The sequence below is a fragment of the Dermochelys coriacea genome, chromosome 6 (assembly GCF_009764565.3).
Source record: "Dermochelys coriacea isolate rDerCor1 chromosome 6, rDerCor1.pri.v4, whole genome shotgun sequence".
Lineage (NCBI taxonomy): Eukaryota > Metazoa > Chordata > Testudines > Dermochelyidae > Dermochelys > Dermochelys coriacea.
Window position 1 is genome coordinate 65,891,173 of NC_050073.1, and position 18,211 is coordinate 65,909,383.

The 18,211-nt window shown below is 46.7% G+C and overlaps 1 protein-coding gene across 1 annotated transcript in view; it reads right to left on the bottom strand.

Annotated features, from left to right (window-relative positions):
* Positions 1-4,822: 4,822 nt before the first annotated feature.
* The window catches only part of TYRO3 (TYRO3 protein tyrosine kinase), a 52,417-nt gene continuing 39,028 nt past the window's right edge, over positions 4,823-18,211 (bottom strand). The window contains 6 exon segments of the mRNA XM_038407043.2: positions 4,823-7,410; positions 13,058-13,194; positions 14,586-14,745; positions 16,144-16,253; positions 16,561-16,682; positions 17,514-17,606. Coding sequence (XP_038262971.1) covers positions 7,035-7,410; positions 13,058-13,194; positions 14,586-14,745; positions 16,144-16,253; positions 16,561-16,682; positions 17,514-17,606 — 998 coding nt within the window. The 3' untranslated portion in view covers positions 4,823-7,034.

Genomic DNA, 18,211 nt, shown 5'->3' on the forward strand with positions numbered 1-18,211 from the left:
ATGGCCCACTGGCAGTGCAAGAGTCCCAGGAAACTTTAGTGATGTCCCACATAGACTTCATCAATAGATGTATTTGAAGCTGGAAAATATTTCAGGTAATGGACCAAATTCTTCTCTCAGGTATACTTGTGCAACCCAATGTATTAACTTCAATGGAGCTGCACTGGCATAACTAAGATCAGAATTTGGCACAATACCTTTAAAACCACACAGCGGCCTTCTGAGCACAGCTGAAGCCAGCATCTGACCCATTATATCTGAAGATATTTAAGTGACACAGAGGAAAAAATGTTTTTCTGGGAGTTCAGTTCAGATCCTTCATATATTTATTGTGTCGCCCTTATGCAAATTTGCACTTTTAATCTCAGTAACATATTACACCTTAGGCATACATTCCATGATCACTGAAGAGCTGTTACAGAACCTTCAGAGCTCAAACTGGTAAGTAATCAAAGCATTAATGGTGGATTTAAACTCCGAATTAATGCTTTGTATTGTTTTGGGCATATTGCAAATAGCTGGCCAAATTCTGCTTTCATTTGCATTGCTGTAGATCCAGAGTAACTCAGATGAAATTGGTGAATTTCACTGTTGTTTTACTCTAGATTTACACTAGCGTAACTGAGTAGAATTGGGTCCAGTTGTGAAATGTGCTCCTCATTGTCATTTTATTTTACTCGAATGTGAAGAAGAATAAAAAACATGTATCCACAGTGAAGAAATATATTTGGAAAGGCATATTGAACCCTATATTTTTATCTCAATTCTCTAAAATCAGAGGTTCTCAAAGGTTTCCACAGTGTAGGCTAGATCTTAATAAAGCAATTCCATGTACATCTTCCTCCCATACACAAATGGGCAGACTACCTCCCCTTCTATTCCTGTTTATGTAATATCCTTGTGGAAACTACCGCAATTGCTTACACGGAGAAATAGTATTAGGAAAATACTTATTTAATAGGCCAGCTCCTCAGCTGATGTCAATGGAGCTCTGCCTATTTACACCAGCCCAGAATTTAGCCCAAACTATTTTGAACTTCTTTTAATAGTTAGAGACAAGGAAAGCCACCCTCATCTGACCAACCAGCTCTCTGCAAACCACCAGCAAGTGCTCCATGAACCACCACTCTCCACAAGGCAAAACCACTGTTACAAATGTAATAATAGGCTGAACATAAGAGAAACACCACAGTCTACCGTCCAGTTAATAGCAAGGTAGCAATCAGAAACTATGTCTTACATGTCAGCTAAGTGTGCAGTAACATGCTGAATCCAGTGTTTTAGTTATGTTACAGTTACAGAATGTTGTTTTCTTAAGTGCCCTTCAAGTTGTCTCAAGGCTTTCAGAGCTGTCAGTTTTGTTTCTTTGGTGAAATGCACTGAGCATTACTTAGCCTCATGTGGTATATTTCCAGCAGGATTTTCCACATACAGACCAATCCCCTCCCTGCTCCTAATTCCCATTCATTCATATAGCGGATTGGCAACAGCCAGTCCCTAAAAAGGTTTAAAAAAAACTAGACCAACCCCTTTAAATCCCTATCCTAGCTGTGAGCGCTTCAATTAGCAGGTGCAACAAATTTCCTAAGGTCAAATATTTCTTGTAGTAACTTCTCAGTTAGAAAACAGCAGCTTGCAAAAACAAACCCCCAAAACCTTTACATGGTTTTCATGTTACAGTTGGAAACATGCTAGTTATAGCCATGTTTGGAAAGCTCTCCAAAATAGTAGTCAGAGAAGCTCTGCTAGACCCAGGTGAGCAGCAATGATGTTTAAATACATAGCCCCTCTGCAATTTCAATGGTACTGTGGGCAGGGCGAAGAATACCCTACTTCTCCAGCCCACACAGATTTAGGAATGGAACGTCTTATATTCTCTCAAGATTGAGGCTATATGGAATAGGAGACTGTGCCAAAGCAGAATCACAGCCATTTTTCACATTTTACCACTGTAAGGCTCAAAACCTACAGTCATTATGGTCTTAATGCTCATTGACACTAAAGTCCCTTTAAACTGAGAGAACAAGTAAATGAGAAGCAGAGCCATTTGTCTTTTCTGCTCTTTGATTGGATAACTGACTTTTTTAACAGGAGCATAATGAATGTTGACTAACAAATAATGATCAGTCCCTGAATGTGGGTCTCAGATACTGACAATGAGTGTCATAGAAAAGCTTATAAACAAACGTCAGCAATGGATTCTTGAAACGCTGGCAATTGGCAAATGCTGGCAGTTGGCTGAAAATTGACACAAAATGAATAGTGTGAACAACAGCCAAATGGAGTTCAAGTAATTTATGCAGGAATATATTTGCAAACATGCTTTTTTTCATTATTTGACCATCTCAAGATTTGAACCAGGCAAAACTGTGGCTGATTTCAGTAGGAGCTTTTACCGAGTAAGGCCTGCGAGACTTGGCTAAATGCATGCCAAGAAAAAAAAGGGGTGGTGGTGGTGGTGGGGAGAATGGCTCATTTGCATTGGCTAGTGGTTTGTCATCACATTGCAGACGTGTCCAGCCACATCAATAAACCAGTCTATTCTGTCCCATTAAACATGTGGTCCAAATTCTGACCTTAGTTTCACTAGTGCAGTTCTATCCAAGTCAATAGGATAGATGTCAGTGGGGTTGCAATGTCTGCAGGATCGGTCCCTATGTATAAACAAGCTGCACATGAGACCATGGCTGTGCTACAAGACAACATAGGCGCCCTTACTAGGCACAATAGCACAGTAATGTTTCAAAAAGGGGGCCTATTCTCCTCCAAGTGTTACAAGAAGGTACTGTAGGAAGAAGGTAAAAGAATCATCCCAGCTTGCCCAAAACTGTAGGTGCTGACATAAAAAAAAAAAAACCCTCCGATCATGCATGGTAAGTGACAGGCTGAAGTTACTCCCCCTTGGTGAGATGACCCAGGGCTAAGAAATTTCTGTTGAGATTTAGAAATAAATCAACATTTTAAATAACTGGGTTTTAATTATTTCCCAAAGGGGAAAGTGTCCAGGTAGACAGGTCCCAAATCTGACCACCCCCAGTACATTTTCTCTTTCCTCCTTAAAGAGGTGTATGCCTCCCCTCTGTGCCACATACAGAGGCCTTCACGAAGAGATAGGGGCATACACAGAGGAGAAAGCAATTTCTGTAGCAGCAGCAGCATCCTCACCACATAGCTGCCTCTCTCCTCTTCATAGCCAGTCTGCTATAGCTCTACAGACGGGAGAACCAGGCAGCAGGGTATGCTCCCTGCCCCCAGGCAGCAGAATTTACTTTGCAAAAGGCATTGTAACTGCCACAGCCACTGAGTGGCCTGAGCAGACCTTAGAAGGGGAGAGAAGAGTCATGGTCCCATTGCCGAGGGGTTTGGGGGTTGGAGGGAGCGTGAGCAGGTTTAAATCTGCAGGCTGGATTCCTGTGGAGCTCCCATTTCTGTAAGAACAGGCAGCCTAACCTTGTGACAGCTCTGCTCTGCCCTCAGAGGGAATGCTATGGTGAAGCTGTAGCCCACGCAAAAACACTGTTATGGGGGAGTCTGCGCTATTCTACTGGCTGCATGCAAGGAGTGGGGGACAGTTGGTTCAGTTTTGAAGAGTCAGCCTTCCAAAATGATGGCTGAAATGGCAAAATCAGAAGCATTAGGCTGAGACATTACTCAGATTCTTGCTGAGGGTGGCCCAAATCTCACTGCCATGGAAATCAAAGGCAAAGCTCCCACTGGCTTTAATGGGAACAGGAACAAGCCAAGTATATGAAGCCCCTAACAATCTAACACCAAAATATTTGAGCAACCCGCAAGGCAATTGAGATTGGCTGGGATCTCTCTGCTGTCCGTCCCAAAGATCCCCTGCAGCCATTTGGGGCACAATCTTCTCTGATCAGGTACTCTGTATATGGAAGGTCCTCCCTGAGTCTGTCCTTCTGAATCATTCAGCTGCTATTTTCATATCATGGGGCAAGGCTTGTCTTAAGGTATCAATGTACCTGTGACTGTTTTTACCCTCCTTCCTCTTTTGGCACTAGCTCTTCCTTGTCAGGAATCAGGTCCTGCAGCAGAGCCACAGCCAGAGTTAGAGCTAGTCTCCACAGCTGGCCAGTAGTAGGCTGCCTAACTAGGTGACTGTTCGGAAGATTCCGCATGTGGGATTTTAAGCCCAGCAACAGCAGTTCAGTGGCTACTCAAAGCATTTGCCAATGGCTCCTGCTCCTGCCATGCCTCACTCTAGGTAACCCAGTTCTGCTCCTTGGCTCAGATTTCTAAGCTCTGACTTCCGGTCTGACCCTCAGCTCTGGCACCTGACCTCTGACTCTTGGCTCTGATTCCTGGCTACTGACTCCTGTGCTAACCACAAGGCCTGACTCCTGCTCTGACCATTAGGAACAATCACACACATCCCAGTCACTGACATTCGTTATAGATCATCCCCCAGAGGGGCTCCCTCCGAGCTCCTTCCCAGTGGATTTGGAAGGCTCAGGCGACTGGGCTGGAACATCCGCTACTCCACCTGCCCTTGCCATCACAGACTGGGACACAGCAGCAGGGGTAGTGGCAGTCTCAAGCCTGCAGTAGTGACACAGAGAGGTTCTGCAGTCTAGGAAGGCTGGAAGTTTCCTTCATCCCTATCCCACTCCCAGGAACCCCCCTGCCCTGAGCTCACCTCCTCAGGCTTGGTGAGGGCAGAAAGATTTGGCTCGTGTTTTCATGTGAAGGGGGGGCGGGAATCACGTATGAGGCCAACCAATTTTATCAGTGCCTCATTTGAATGAGAAGGCCCTTAAAGAACAACATCACCAGTTGTGAGATGGAGTGGACACAAGGCTGGGGCTCAGACACAGTACACATTTTATTATTAAAAAAAATAAAAACTAATGAGATGCTTCCAGAAGTTAGATTCTATAGGTACATCTCCACTTCCCAGCTGGCTGCAGGGAACGTGGCCTTCAGCTCTCACAATAAACACACGTATGTACCTGCACAGGTACTGGGGTAAAACAATACCCTTTGTTATGTGTTATTTGCTCATTTATAACCTGTGTTTTCTGTATACCAGTTAAATCGAGAAGAAAAATCCTACATTTCCTGGTCTATAAGATGGTGCAATCTATTGTGTGGGACTTCTGGAAGGCAGCTTTAGGACGTTGTTTTGAGTTTCAAAACCCCAGCTCCAGCTACGCTAGACTTTGTTCTAAATAAAGACTCAAATGTGGCTCTGAATTTTGCAATCAGCACCTCTCTTTACAATGGGTAAAATGAAAATCATAGTGAGCAAAGTTTGGATATTCATATTCCAGATCTGGATTTGAATTTTTCAGCTTGGTCCCATCTTTACCACTTCATTTCAAAGTATAAACATTGAATTTTACAGCATTCGCTGTGAGGGGAGTGCAATGTGGAAGCCCAAGTCACGCGATACTGCAAAGTTCTTCAGGGCACAGGAAATCCAATGAGCTAGATCCTGGTCTTGTAAACATTCAGACAACTGGAGTAAGGTGTACTGCAAGTCTCTGCAAGTGCTGGGACCGGTATACAAAACACTTGCTCATTTACATTAAAATATTAAATTATTTAAAAAAAACAAGACACGTGACTGTTTGCAGTTATAATGTATCCGACATGCTGATTTCGGGGTGGAGGAGAGAGCTGAAATATGAATCTCTCCCTTGCTGGAAGGCTGCAGTGATAAATAGAATATGTTCCAATGTGGTTGATCTTTTGCAGACGCCTGAAGACCTCCTAATCAGCAAGGCCCCTGGTTCTCATATTTTTTCATAGCGAGGACTGCTTTTTTTAGATAGATATCCCCTTATTGACATAGGTGCTGGAACTAGGGGTCCTGGGAGTGCAGCAGCACCCCTTGGCTTGAAATGGTTTCCATCATATACAGGGTTTACAGTTTAGTTCAATTGCTCTCAAGACCTCCACTATACAAATTGTTCCAGCACTTCTGCTCGTTGATCCCTTTGCTCCCAACGATTCCACATCTTTTCAGTGGCACCTACAGTGCCTGGTTACATGAAAAAGGTAAGAAAGGACAGTTAAGGGAGAAGATTAAAATAAACTTGTTCTAAAGCAAATGCTGGATCCTGCTTCTGCTGAAGTCAATGCATGGTTACCGACCTTCATTTTGTATCTGTGCTGTTTCTTTCCTCTCCACTTTGTGTTATTGAGGAGGGGTTTCCTGCACTGCTGCAAGCCCCCACTGCAGTGCTCGATTTACTTCCCTGTGAAGTATGGTTCTATCCTCTTGCATGGTTGCCCCCCCCCATCTCATTTTACAGAAGCTGCACATTTAATCAGGGCTGCATTCATATCAAACAGCAGACAACAAAAGACACAAAACAGGTGCACAGGGTGGAGAAAGGTGTTGGATTTTTGTTGGTTTCAGTTTAGTTGTTCAACAAAAGCATCTGGAAGTTCTAAGAGTTCCCTGGGCTGGTCTACTTCTAGCAACAAGAGTCATTTCTTGAAAAACACTGGCTGTTTTATCACTGTGTGTAAGCAGCTCCGTAGATCACAGATTGAGAACCACTGAGGTAGGCAACAGGTCTAGGCAATACTGCTGAGTGAACACAAGGGGGCTTTTCTTCCCCTATGTCCTGAACGACAGCGTAAATATTCGCCAGTGTTTCCAGATCTACTGGTCCAAAACTCACACAGCCAGAATTGAAAAAGCATCCACAAAATAGCAAGCACTCATGGACTAGTATGTGCATTCAATTCTATGGTGGCAGCCAATGAGAATTAGCTGAGCAAACAAACACTCATTGGTTGCTATAGCTTTGAACCCACTCCCATTGGATGTGATCGACCTTTAATCCTATCCTGCAAAAGTCCAAGGGGTTATTATGATTTGTGATCTTTCTGAGCTGTCCGCAACAGCAGCCCACACAAACGGTGCTAGCTACAGAAGCAGCCCTAATTATAGCTACCCACACGGCTTAAAAACATCCTCCAACTGGCTTTAGAAAGCAGCGCGACTTGGCAGTACAGCTGCACACACCCCATGGTAGAGAACTGAAGCGTCTTTTTCTTACAGGCTAACAACTTCTCTCTCCTTCTGACTCCAGCTCCTGCAGAAGGCTCCTGGCCTCCCCTTCAGCTGCATTGGGACGCCTTTCACTTCCAACATCGTTTCCAAGGCACAAGGGGCTCATGATGTAGCGATAGTCACTAGTGACAGCAGCAGCTGCTCCAGCAATGTTCTCTCCGCTGTCCAAATTTCTAAACGAAGTGTACAGGGCAGGGTTGCTCCCAGAAGTCTCTTTGGCCTCCTCAATGTTGACATACAAAGGATCTTGACTGGACGAGAGCGTGGACATTCTCCCCTGAATCATTTTCAGCTGTAATTTCAGCATTCCAAAGCTAGGGCGTAGCTTGGGCTCAGAATGCCAGCATCTGCACATGAGATCATAGCTGCAATGCAAACAGAGTAAAGAAAGCTGAAAAATATAGAGGGTCTGTGTGCAAAGTAACCCTGCCCATTAGTCATGTGGCAAAGCAGGACCCAATTCTTCACTCAGCAACATGGTACAACCACCACTTTAGGGGTCAATTGTGCCGACCAGCCATAATGGAGGGTAAGGGACCATGCAATTCCACCCGATCCCAGCGGAAGTTCTGGGAGTAATTCTGTTCTACCACCCAAAAATCTCTGTGTACAGAGGCAATTCAAGCAGACAAGATCTGCAGAGGAGTCACCCACAGCCCTAAGTGAATATTCCTAGGATTTGTCCAGGGTGGGTTGAGCGGGAAAAAGTAGGGCGATGGGGAAGGGGAGAGTTCTAGTTTTGGTGTGTTGGAAAGTTAACAAGGGCATTTGTCAAATCTGAATTCTGGATGCTTATTTTTTGGTTGAGCTAGATGTGTCACTAGATCGTTTTAGAAGCAGGTACATGCTTTTTTGGATAGTAAATTGACATAGCTACAATACAAAAAAAATAAAAAGCACACATCCCTCTCCAGTGCTCACTGACACAAAGGCTGTTTGCTCAGGCTTGGCACAGGGTGAGAGGATTTGCCTTCAGTATGTTCAATAGGATCAAATTCCTAGTCTCCTCACATTTTCCAGAGTATTTTCACTTTGGTCAGAATGACGGTTGCCAAGAAGCAGGTTTCTCAGGAGGCGCACACACAAAAAATCAAAAGGCCAGTCAGACAAAGCTGATTTCGTAGAGCATCAGTCCACTGATGCTGCTTGGCATGAATAGAACCCCGAATAAATGCAATGGGTAGTAATAGATTTTTATTCTCTCTGCAGAAGTTCTCAACCTTTTTCTTGCTGAGGCCCCCCTCAACATGCTATAAAAACTCCAGGGCCCGGTGGGGGTGGGGAACTCAGGGCTCCGGGCCAGGGGACCCTTGGGCATAGGCATAGTTTTACTTCTAATTTTGGGGGACAAGGGCTGGCAGGGCTTGAGCCAGCTCCGCAGAGCAGGGTCCATGGAGGGAGTGCCACCTCCAGCCCCTGATTCACTCAGGAGCTGCTCCCAGCTTTGCCCGGGGGGAGGGGGCTTCAGCCCTGCACCACTCCTGGCTTCAGCACCGGGGCTCAGGGCACCGGGTTTCAGCCCTCCTGAAAGGGCTCGCGGACCCCCTGGGGGCCGCAGACCCCTGGTTGAAAACCGCTGCTCTTTGTTCAATAGTATGTGTATTTTACTCTCAACAATGGATTAGAGATTTTATTGTTCCAGATTCTAATCAAATGATCGATAAAACCGTGAGGAGGAAAAATAAAAAACCAAAAAAAAAACCAAAACAGAAGCCAGATCTTTAGGAGCAAAAATTTCTGGTCAGAGTTCTAAAAGGTTCTATCTAAATTTTGTTATCTCAGTTCCTCAGGCATAATGGAACCCATCCGCTATTCACGGGCAGTGGGTATCAAAGGCAGGGGGAGGCTGTGCCTCCCCAAACAGCCTTGCGTGGCACTGCCCACGCTTCGCCCCCAGGCCCCTTCCTGCTTCCTTGGCTGTATTGCGGGGGGCTCTTCCCCCCCATAGATGGGACCCCAGGCTGGGGGGCTAATGGGGGCCGGCCTGCACTCCGGGGTTGGGGAGGGAGGCAGTGCCGCCCGCTCACCTGCTCGGTGCTCCAGGGCTAGGATTGCACCACCTGCTCGCCCGCCCAGCGTTCCGGGGCTTTGGTGGGGGGGCCGTGCCACCTGCTTACCCGCCTGGCGTTCTGGGGCTTTGGGAGATGGGGGCTGTGCTGCCCACTCACCCACCCGGTGTTCTGGGGTTTTGGGGGGTGGGGGTTGCATCTCCCGCTCACCCACCCAGCATTCCGGGGCTGGGGGGGCGGTGGGGGGCATGCCGCCTGCTCACCCACCTGGCGTTCTGGGGCTGGGGGCGCTCGGGCAGCCTGGGGGTGGGGCTGGCTGCTGCACTGGGAGGTGGGGGGACTCGGGGCTCCGGCAGGGTGGGTGGGGCCTCAGGAAGAAGGTATGGTCTGGGCTGGGGTCTAGCCTCCCCAAGCCCGGAGTTCACCCACCACCCATGCTATTACTATTACTATGACAAAATGACAACTTGATTGGTAAAGGGCACCATCCCCATGTACCATGGGCACTATTATTCTAGTTCAGAGGGTTGTAAAGGAACAGACAAAGTCTCCATTGCTTGAATAACTGAACTTAAAATAGCCTTGTCTGCTCTGGAAAAATTTACCAAGATTACTATGTGTTCCCCCTAGATTGACTGTGACACACTCCACCTCCACACGCACAACTCTATCAGTCATTTATCAGCCGTGGTACCAGTCATGCTACGTAGACTGCTTTTTCTGAGGTCAAGTATCCATTCAGCTTCAATCATTACAGGCAAAGTTGTAGTAGTGCCAGAGTGGATGAAGGTGGAGCTATTAGCTCTGCTCCTGAACCTCTTACACGTCACCAGCTGACCCCCCAATCCCCACTCTGTCCCCCTCCATCCAGTCACGCCTCCATGCAGGCACTGTAGATCTTGCACCAGGAGTGCCAGGTCATGTTAGAAGAGCAGAGAAAGTGAGGAGGGAAGATGAGATCCATTAAATGGGATAAAGAAAGTCCATGGAGGTTCCTAAATACAAGCCTGGCTTTTGAACTGGGTCCTGAAACGTATTGGGAGCCAACAGAGTTGGAGGATGGGGATCACATGGTTGCTCTTCTTTATTTAAAGAAAACCGTGACCTACTATCCTAAGTTTGTGAACTTTTAGAAAAACCTGGTCCTAGTCAAACTGACCAGGCGATCAAATAGATCCCAACACTGACCATCCACCTCAGGGCTGGTAAATAACCTCCTACAACTGGTACATGCTGAAGACATGGCACACACATGCTTCCCTACTCTCCAGAGAGCATCTTCTCACTTAGCGCAAGATATGCCTGGGAAACATCTACTGCAGTGGTCAGAGACAGAGCTCTCCAGTGAGGCCTACTCAGTACTTAATTTGTAATGAAAGTGGTACTGGGGCTCAAACAATTTTTGTATTTTCATAACCATCACAGCAAGCCCAGAAGTGCTAGGGCTATGAACTGCCAAGCCTAGAGGTGCTGGGGGCTCAGCCCTGGCACAAATTAAGCACAGCAACGACTGCAAAACTGACAAAGGGAGATGGCCAGGAAGGAGCTCTTCCCTCTTACAATGCAGCACAAGAACGAGGGCCAAACTCACAGAACGAGGGCCTCTCAAAGAGAACGAGGGCCAAACTCACAGAAATTAGTGCAGAGAGGAATACATCAAACCTCCCAGAGCTAGGCTGGTCCTTTTGTGCCAGGCAGGATTCACCCTCCAGAGGGCAGGCAAAGGTGATATTGCTCCTTCTTGTGTGGATTTTACTGGGGAAGGTGCCTTTAGCTTACCCCAGATACTCCAATGGTTAGATCCTGTGGGGTGGCTAGGGTGACGGTATCGTCTGAATAGTGGGATCTGTGTCACATATCTGCTTCATGTGGATCAGAACCCACAGTTCTCAATCAGACAAACTCTCCCTGACCTCAGTGCAAGTTTTACTCAGGTAAGGAGGGAAGAATCAGGTCCTGTGTGTTTTATACGTAACTCAGCTCTGCTCAGCCTGGGAACAAAACAAGTTCTATTTTTTTTGCACAGCAGAACTTATTTAGCTAGAAAAAAGCCAGATTTCTTGTATTCTTCTTTGTGCGTCACCCACCCAGCTGGCAACTAAATTCCTATTCCAGAATCTTTATTGTTGCTGATTCTTCCAGGAAAGCGAGATCTTACAGTTCTGACAGTGAAAAGCACCCCAAAACAAATAGACCTGTAAACTTGTAAACTGAGCAATCCGATATGGGGCTTACTGAGAAACAAAGAATACAGAATTGCATGATGGCATTTTTTACTCTTCTTACTATAGCTAGACAGCGCTTTATTGAGCCTGTTACTAATTTTGCAGTGCAGCAGTTGGCTCCCATGGCATTATTCCTGATTTACACCAATCAGAAGCAGGCCCACATACTACACAAACACTCCGTACAAAAGAATTGACCAAAGCCTGGTTACTCTGACTTGCTCGCTACTCTGCAGCGCCACATTCACTGTATATTTTGGCTTCATTGCCAGAGCCAAACAATGGGTTGACAAATAGGTATACAAATGCTAGGAAACAGTCAAAAAGTGATCTGCCATGAAGACGAAGGTGAATGACTTACTAACAAGAGCCCAGATCATTCCCTTATGTGGAACAGCCAACATGGGGGCCAGGCAACTCCGTGAAATAGGGATTCCTCCAGATCATTCTATAAGCACCACTTTACAGATGGGGAAAGCGAGACAGAGAGGGGAAAGCCAACATTTTCAGAAGCGTCCCCTGTGCTGGGCTGTGTGATGGAGTGGTCTGCCACAGAAGACATGGAGACCTTATAGGGCGGCTAGTGAAAGGGTTAAATGGAGAATATATTATTTGTACTAAGATGCTCAAGAAAAAATGGGAAAGTAGAATCCAATGACTGGGAATTCTCAATATGGATGGCTTCTCATTTCCTTTTCTCAAATGCCTTTGTCCAGAATGAAAAGGCTTTTACCTTAGGAAATGCACTGGAGTAATCCTCTTGGAGCTGAGAAAGATGGCAGTATTTGCTACCAGCTTTGAGACTCCTTTTTGAGCCAGGCAGAGGGCACTGATTGATCAGCATGTATTAGAGGTGGAGCTAAGGAACTATAAAGACTGCTTCAGCCTCAAGGGATTCACTTCAACTTGATAGCTCAATCTAGGCAGAAGTCTGTTCCAGCACTGGGGGGCTTATGCCAGCATCTATAGAGTGAAAGATCTGGATACACACATTCCATGTAATTTTACAAAGAGGGAACACTTCATCACCCACAATGCAGTGTGGAGATGACCATTTGAAAGCTACAGCTGGTGCAGAATGTGGCTGCCTAGTGGCATTTGCTGCAGGGTCTGAGGATATATTACACCAAAATTCCAAACCCTGGCTTGGCTTCCTTGCCATTTCCAGCCGCAGTGTAAAATGTGGACACTGATCTATAAAGCCTTACATGGCTCAGGTTCTGGCTACCTGAGAGGCCCCCCAGTCTACCTATATATTCTGCCAACTGCAGTTGAGGTCAGCAGAGATGCTTTGGATGACAGAGCCTAGCTTTGAAGGAAAAATGCAATAAAGTGTCCTCTGCTCCGAGATATGCTTCCCCCATAGTTCTGCCAGATTATTAATCTCCTGATCTTCAGGGCATGGCATGAGGTCCATCTCTTTGCTTAGGCTTTGGCCTGGAGGAGGTGGGGAGCAGTGAGTTTCAAGGAATGCAGGTGTAGTTTAGCAAGGGGGGCAAAAGCAAGGGGGGCAAAAGTCTCAAGTGCTGATACTGTCCAAGCTCTCAGGCCTAGTTAGTTGTCTGTGTAACTACCCTGACTTCGGTGGAGTGACGCCAGCAGAAAAACTGGCCCCTTGTTTTTATAGTTTGTAGCAACCCCAATGACTGTCTCTAGCAGGTGTCTTCAAATATTGAAAAGAAATAGACGGTGAACAGAAGCTATGCCACCTGCCTCTGTCTCCATAAAGAGAGGATTCTCCATGGGGGTCAAAACAAAGCAAGGGACAAGTTACTCACATGTCTTCCAGGCACTCTGGGGGTTGCTTCAATCTGTTGCCCCTGATGAGGTAGTTGTAGATTTCTGCATTTTCAATGCCTGCATAAGGGGTTTGTCCTCGGGTCACAATCTCCCACATCGTCACACCAAATGCCCACTGAAACAGAACAGCAAACAGAACTGGCAAATCACAGGTTCCCTGTTTGCCAGGGCAGGGGGCATTATTTTTTCCAACTGGTTGCGGTGAACTAATTAGCTTATTGCGCTGCGCCAGATTTGGGACTACTGGAGGATGTGCAGAGTTTGGCCACGATGCCTAGGGCAGTGCAGGGAATGAGCCACTTTTGACTTAGTATGTTCTGACATGTATCTTTGGAAAATGCCAGGGAAATGCCAGCAGGATTTGCTGTGTGCACAGAGGACTGTTTCTCATAATCAGCGATACATGCAGCTGTGTCATCAGTCACTTGTTGGACGCACTCAGAAGCAAGGTCGAGGACAGTACCTCATGCAATATTGCAGCCAGGCCGTACGGCAGGGGTACTCACACTTAACTGCCGCACCCCCTTCGGATAACAAAAATTACTACACAACCCCAGGAGGGGGGGACCCAAACCTGAGCCTGCTCAAACACCACCACTCAGAGAGGGGGGCCACATCCAGGCAAGGGGCCTGTAACCTGAGCCCCACCATCCAGGGTTGAAGCCCTCTAGCTTTGGTCCCGGGCCCCAGCAAGTCTAATGCCAGCCCTGGTGACCCCATTAAAATGGGGTCATGACCCACTTTGGGGTCCTGACCCACAGTTTGAGAACTGCTGTGGTATCACCAGCTGCCTCTTCAGAGGCAGCATCAACAACTGGTAATTGGCAGTGCAGGTCCACAGGTAAAGGAAGGAGCCAATGCGAAGCTAGATCAGAAGGCAGCAAGGGAGAGAGGAGGGAACCAAAAGGCAGGCCTAGAGGAAAGGAAGAGGACTTCCTTAGTGAAATGTAATAAGGAGGACTATCTAAGGAGTGAGTGGCCTTTTAATCCACATAACAATATGGCAGGAATGTGTGGTATCATCCTCAACATAGCCCTCTGCTGGATGAAATAGTATTGCCAGAGCTACTTGTGTGTGTGTGAGAACGATGACAGAGAAAAAGGGAGAAGAACAAGGGTGAGAAAGGAAAGATGAAACTGGAGGAATAGAAAGGATGGGGTGGGGGAACAAGAGAGGCAGAGAGGTGAGGGAAGGAGGCCAGGGATTAGAAATGACGAAGGGTAAAAGAAGAAGAAGGTCAGGTGAGAGGGATTCATCACTGTCACAGTGGTACCACAAACTGCTCTTTTCAGCTTCAAAACATTTCCCAGATTCCCCAGTTCTGACATCATGATCCAAGCCAGGAGACAGAGATGCGCCCATCCCTTCACACAAGGCATCAGCCATTCACATGGTCCTCTTCCGTCACCAAGGGCCTGATTCACTGTTTGGTGAAGTCAACGGAAAAATCTCCACTGGCTTCTAGGGGAGTTGGACCTGGCTCCGAACACCAGAGCAAAACTTACCACATCACTGTGTGTTGTGTAAAGATTGTCTGCAAGGCTTTCTAGAGCAAGCCACTTAACTGGCAGCTTGGAGGCGCAGCCCTGACGGTAATAGTCTCCACTGTAGATTTTCTTAGAAAGCCCAAAGTCTGCAACACACACGTTCATATTCTCATCCAACCTAAGGGAAAATGTGAAAGAGTAAGAAAGCAACTATGGGCTACATTCAGGTAACTAGAAATATGTCCAAGACTGGCCAGCTCAGGGCAGTGGTAATAAGGTAAAGAGCCTTTCAGCCTTAGCTCACCATATCAAATGGGGCCCAGAGTTGGTAGTGTCCCCAGGTCATCCCCGTTTGGTGGCCAATGTGAAATAGGTTGGAAGTCTCAGTACAGTTCCTAGGGACTAACAGGGGAGTCACTATGACCCTGGAAGTGTGAGAGCAGAGTGACTTCCAACTAAATGGGTCCAGAGAGAATTGCCTCCCCTACCCACAGTGTTTATGCAAAATGGTGCACTTAAACTTCCGCTGCCTGGGCCAAATTTGCAAAGCTATTTAAGATGCAGACAGGTGCCTGGGGGTTGGAAGTGGTTTTATTTAGATGTACACCAGTTCTACTAATTAAAGAAGAGTTTGGTTCCTTCCCTTGCTCCATCCCAAGTAGACAGGGGAGGAGGAGGGAAGAGAAACAAAGCCCTCTTTTTCCTCACAGCAGGCAGGTGGTTGGGAGAAAGAAGCTGCAATGCTGCATCACACACAGTTGTCAACAATTTAATTATTTCAAGAGAAAATCCATCAGGTGGGCCAAGGTCCACGTGTCACCAGAGGGTTCCATGTGCACCCTGGGTAATCCTAGATTAGTTTTAACATCTTCATTATCAAGTCCTCAGAGCTGATACAGTTTTCTGGCAGTTCTAAAAGCTCCTTTCTCTTATCACAGCCCAAATCCACTCTCTGCTCTGTATGTTGTATTGTGACCTTGCAACAATACCTGATGATGTCTCATCAGAATGACACAATGCTGCAAAAACATAACATGCGCCCCACTAAACATCAACCCTGCAAAATACACACAGAACTCAATGACGGGAGTGCTGAAGATAAGATTCAGTAAAGCACCCAAACTGAACCCTAGGAGTCACCTGTGAGGATATGCCTCTCCTCCGATGGGAAATAACGGCGAGAGTGATTAATCATTGCCACAATTTACCAAGGGTTTTGGTAGAGTTTCCATTTGTAAATCAAGATTGGATGTTTTTCCAAAAGCTCTGCTTTTAGGGAAGTTCTCTGGCCTGTGTTACACAAGAGGTCAGACTAGATGATCACAATGGTCCCCGCTGGCCTTGGAATCTATGAATCCCTACACAGCTAATAGGCCTTAGCTTCCCCATATCTGTGGCCACTTTCTTGGAAGGAAGGACTGTATTCTGCTAACCCTTCAGGAAAAGGCAGGCTACTGCCCCCTCCTGTGACTTCATGGGGCTTCTCACCCCTTTCTCTCTTATCTCTCTCTTATGAAGGCTTTGCCTCCTTCCCTCCCTAGCCTTTGTTTGGTACGAAAGCGCCTGGCCAACTTACATGCAGTTCCGAGTAGCAAGGTCCCTGTGTATGAAGTTTTTCGAGCTCAGGTATTCCATCCCACTGGCAATATCAATCATGAACTTGAGTAGTGTCTGAAGAGGCAAATTCTGCAAGAAAGCACAGTTCTAGATTGGTCCCTTGAACATTCCAGTCACTCAGGGCCAAACTAGGGCATTTATCCCCTGGTCCGCACTGGGGGCGGTGGAGAGGCAGCTTGTCCTCAGTGCAAGCATGACAAAGTAAAGTCATTTCAGAACTTTGTGAGCCTGGAGTCTCCAGTGAGATCAAAACCTTCTAGCCCCTTGCAAGTACCTTTGAGAGATAAAAACCTGCACCAGTGTGAATGTGATCTTCCCAGCACTCCCCCTCCCCCTGCCCCTCCCTGAGAGGAATTGTACGAAGAAAAAGACTTACAAAGGGGTTTTCTCCAATCCGGGACATCAGCAGAAAAGCATGGAGATCTCCGTGCTTCATAAAGGGTAGGATGACCATGGGAATTGGGAGCCGACCCTTAGGGCGACTCCGCAAACTGACTCCTGGGGTGAGAGAGCACACAGCAAAGAGCAGTTTGCAAACAGATCCATACTGAGCAGGGCGTTACACTTGCCTCTCCCTCTTCTTAACAGTCTGGGGGAAACACGGTCACTCACATTTCTGGAGGGTTGAATTCCATGTGCCACCCTCCCTCTCAGGGCCTGACCCTATGAGGTGCAGAGACACCTACCTCAGGGGGAACTGCAGGTGCTCAACACAACTCAGGAGGCACTCAGCTCCTTCAGGCCTGGGCCCTAAAGTTCCTAGGCTCCCTCCAAAGGGGGTGGTGACCTGCACCACAGAGCACTCAGAGTTTTTCTTGCATTGCCCCACAATACCTTAGAGCAAGGCAGGAAATGTCCTGCTGTCTTCTTTCTCACTGTTTAGGAGTTTCTAATCTGACGGATAACAAAGGTTTATTTTTTCCCCTATTTTTTCCCACTGACCCATCCAACATATCCCTTTCACCAGCCTTTCTCAGCCAGGCCATCTGAGGCTAACGTTGCCGAATGCTTTTCCAAAAGCCAAGGAAGAACGGAGAAATGGTTTAAGAGAAATCAATTACAGCTGCATTAAAAATGTGTGTGTGCATGCACACACGTCTATAATTACACATACTTCAACTCCCGGTAGGCCTGGAAAGGAGCAACATCCACATCCCACACAATGGGGAGGACCAGTTGAAAATGGCTGCCCACCACTCCAGAAGGTGGCTGCATCTCAGTGCTGTTGCACAGTCTGCATACATTTATGTGTATAGTTTATGAAGCAGTTTGGGATCCGGCAAGGCAGGAGGAATTACATTGTGCCATAGAACTCTGCTGCTGGCTCACCGATCAATTTAGTAACATGTGGGTGGTCAAACTCCTTCATGCAGGCAGCCTCTCGCAGAAATTCTTCAATGTCGCTTGAGGTGAAGATATCCGCTGAAAGGCAGAAGCACGAGATTTTTCCTCAGTGACTCAGAGGAGCATTAAGAGACATGATTATCAGAAGCTTGCTTTGTGAGGCATAACACATTGTCTCAGACGCACAATTAGATAACATTTCACAACAAAGCCTAGCCTGCCACATTCTCCTGGGACGTAGGGGGAGAACAGAAGTTGGAACAGGGAGAAAGCCTCAAGCATACATCAGGGACATCTGGTGACTTCATTCTTGGCAGAGCAAAAACCTGTCGATTTGCAGCTCTTTTCTCAGCAACAGCTTTCATTGGAAGCCACAGAAATCATGAGTGGGGCTTAAAGACATGGGAATTAATTAGCTAAAAGGAATTGAATTAGAATGTGTGGGGGGAGGTGATAGCCTGGCAGAAGAGATTAAAGATGTTGCCAACCAACTAGATAGTCTGGAATCCCAGTCCAAAATGGGGGAGACCATTTAATACATGACCTTGGTGGCACAAAAGATCAATGCTTTTATATCTCTTCGCAATATTGCTTTTTTTATTTGCAGGAGCGATGATTTCTTTGGCACCAGCAGCCTTGGAGATCTTGGACCAAATTCAGCAGTGACATTAAAGGGCGTGAAA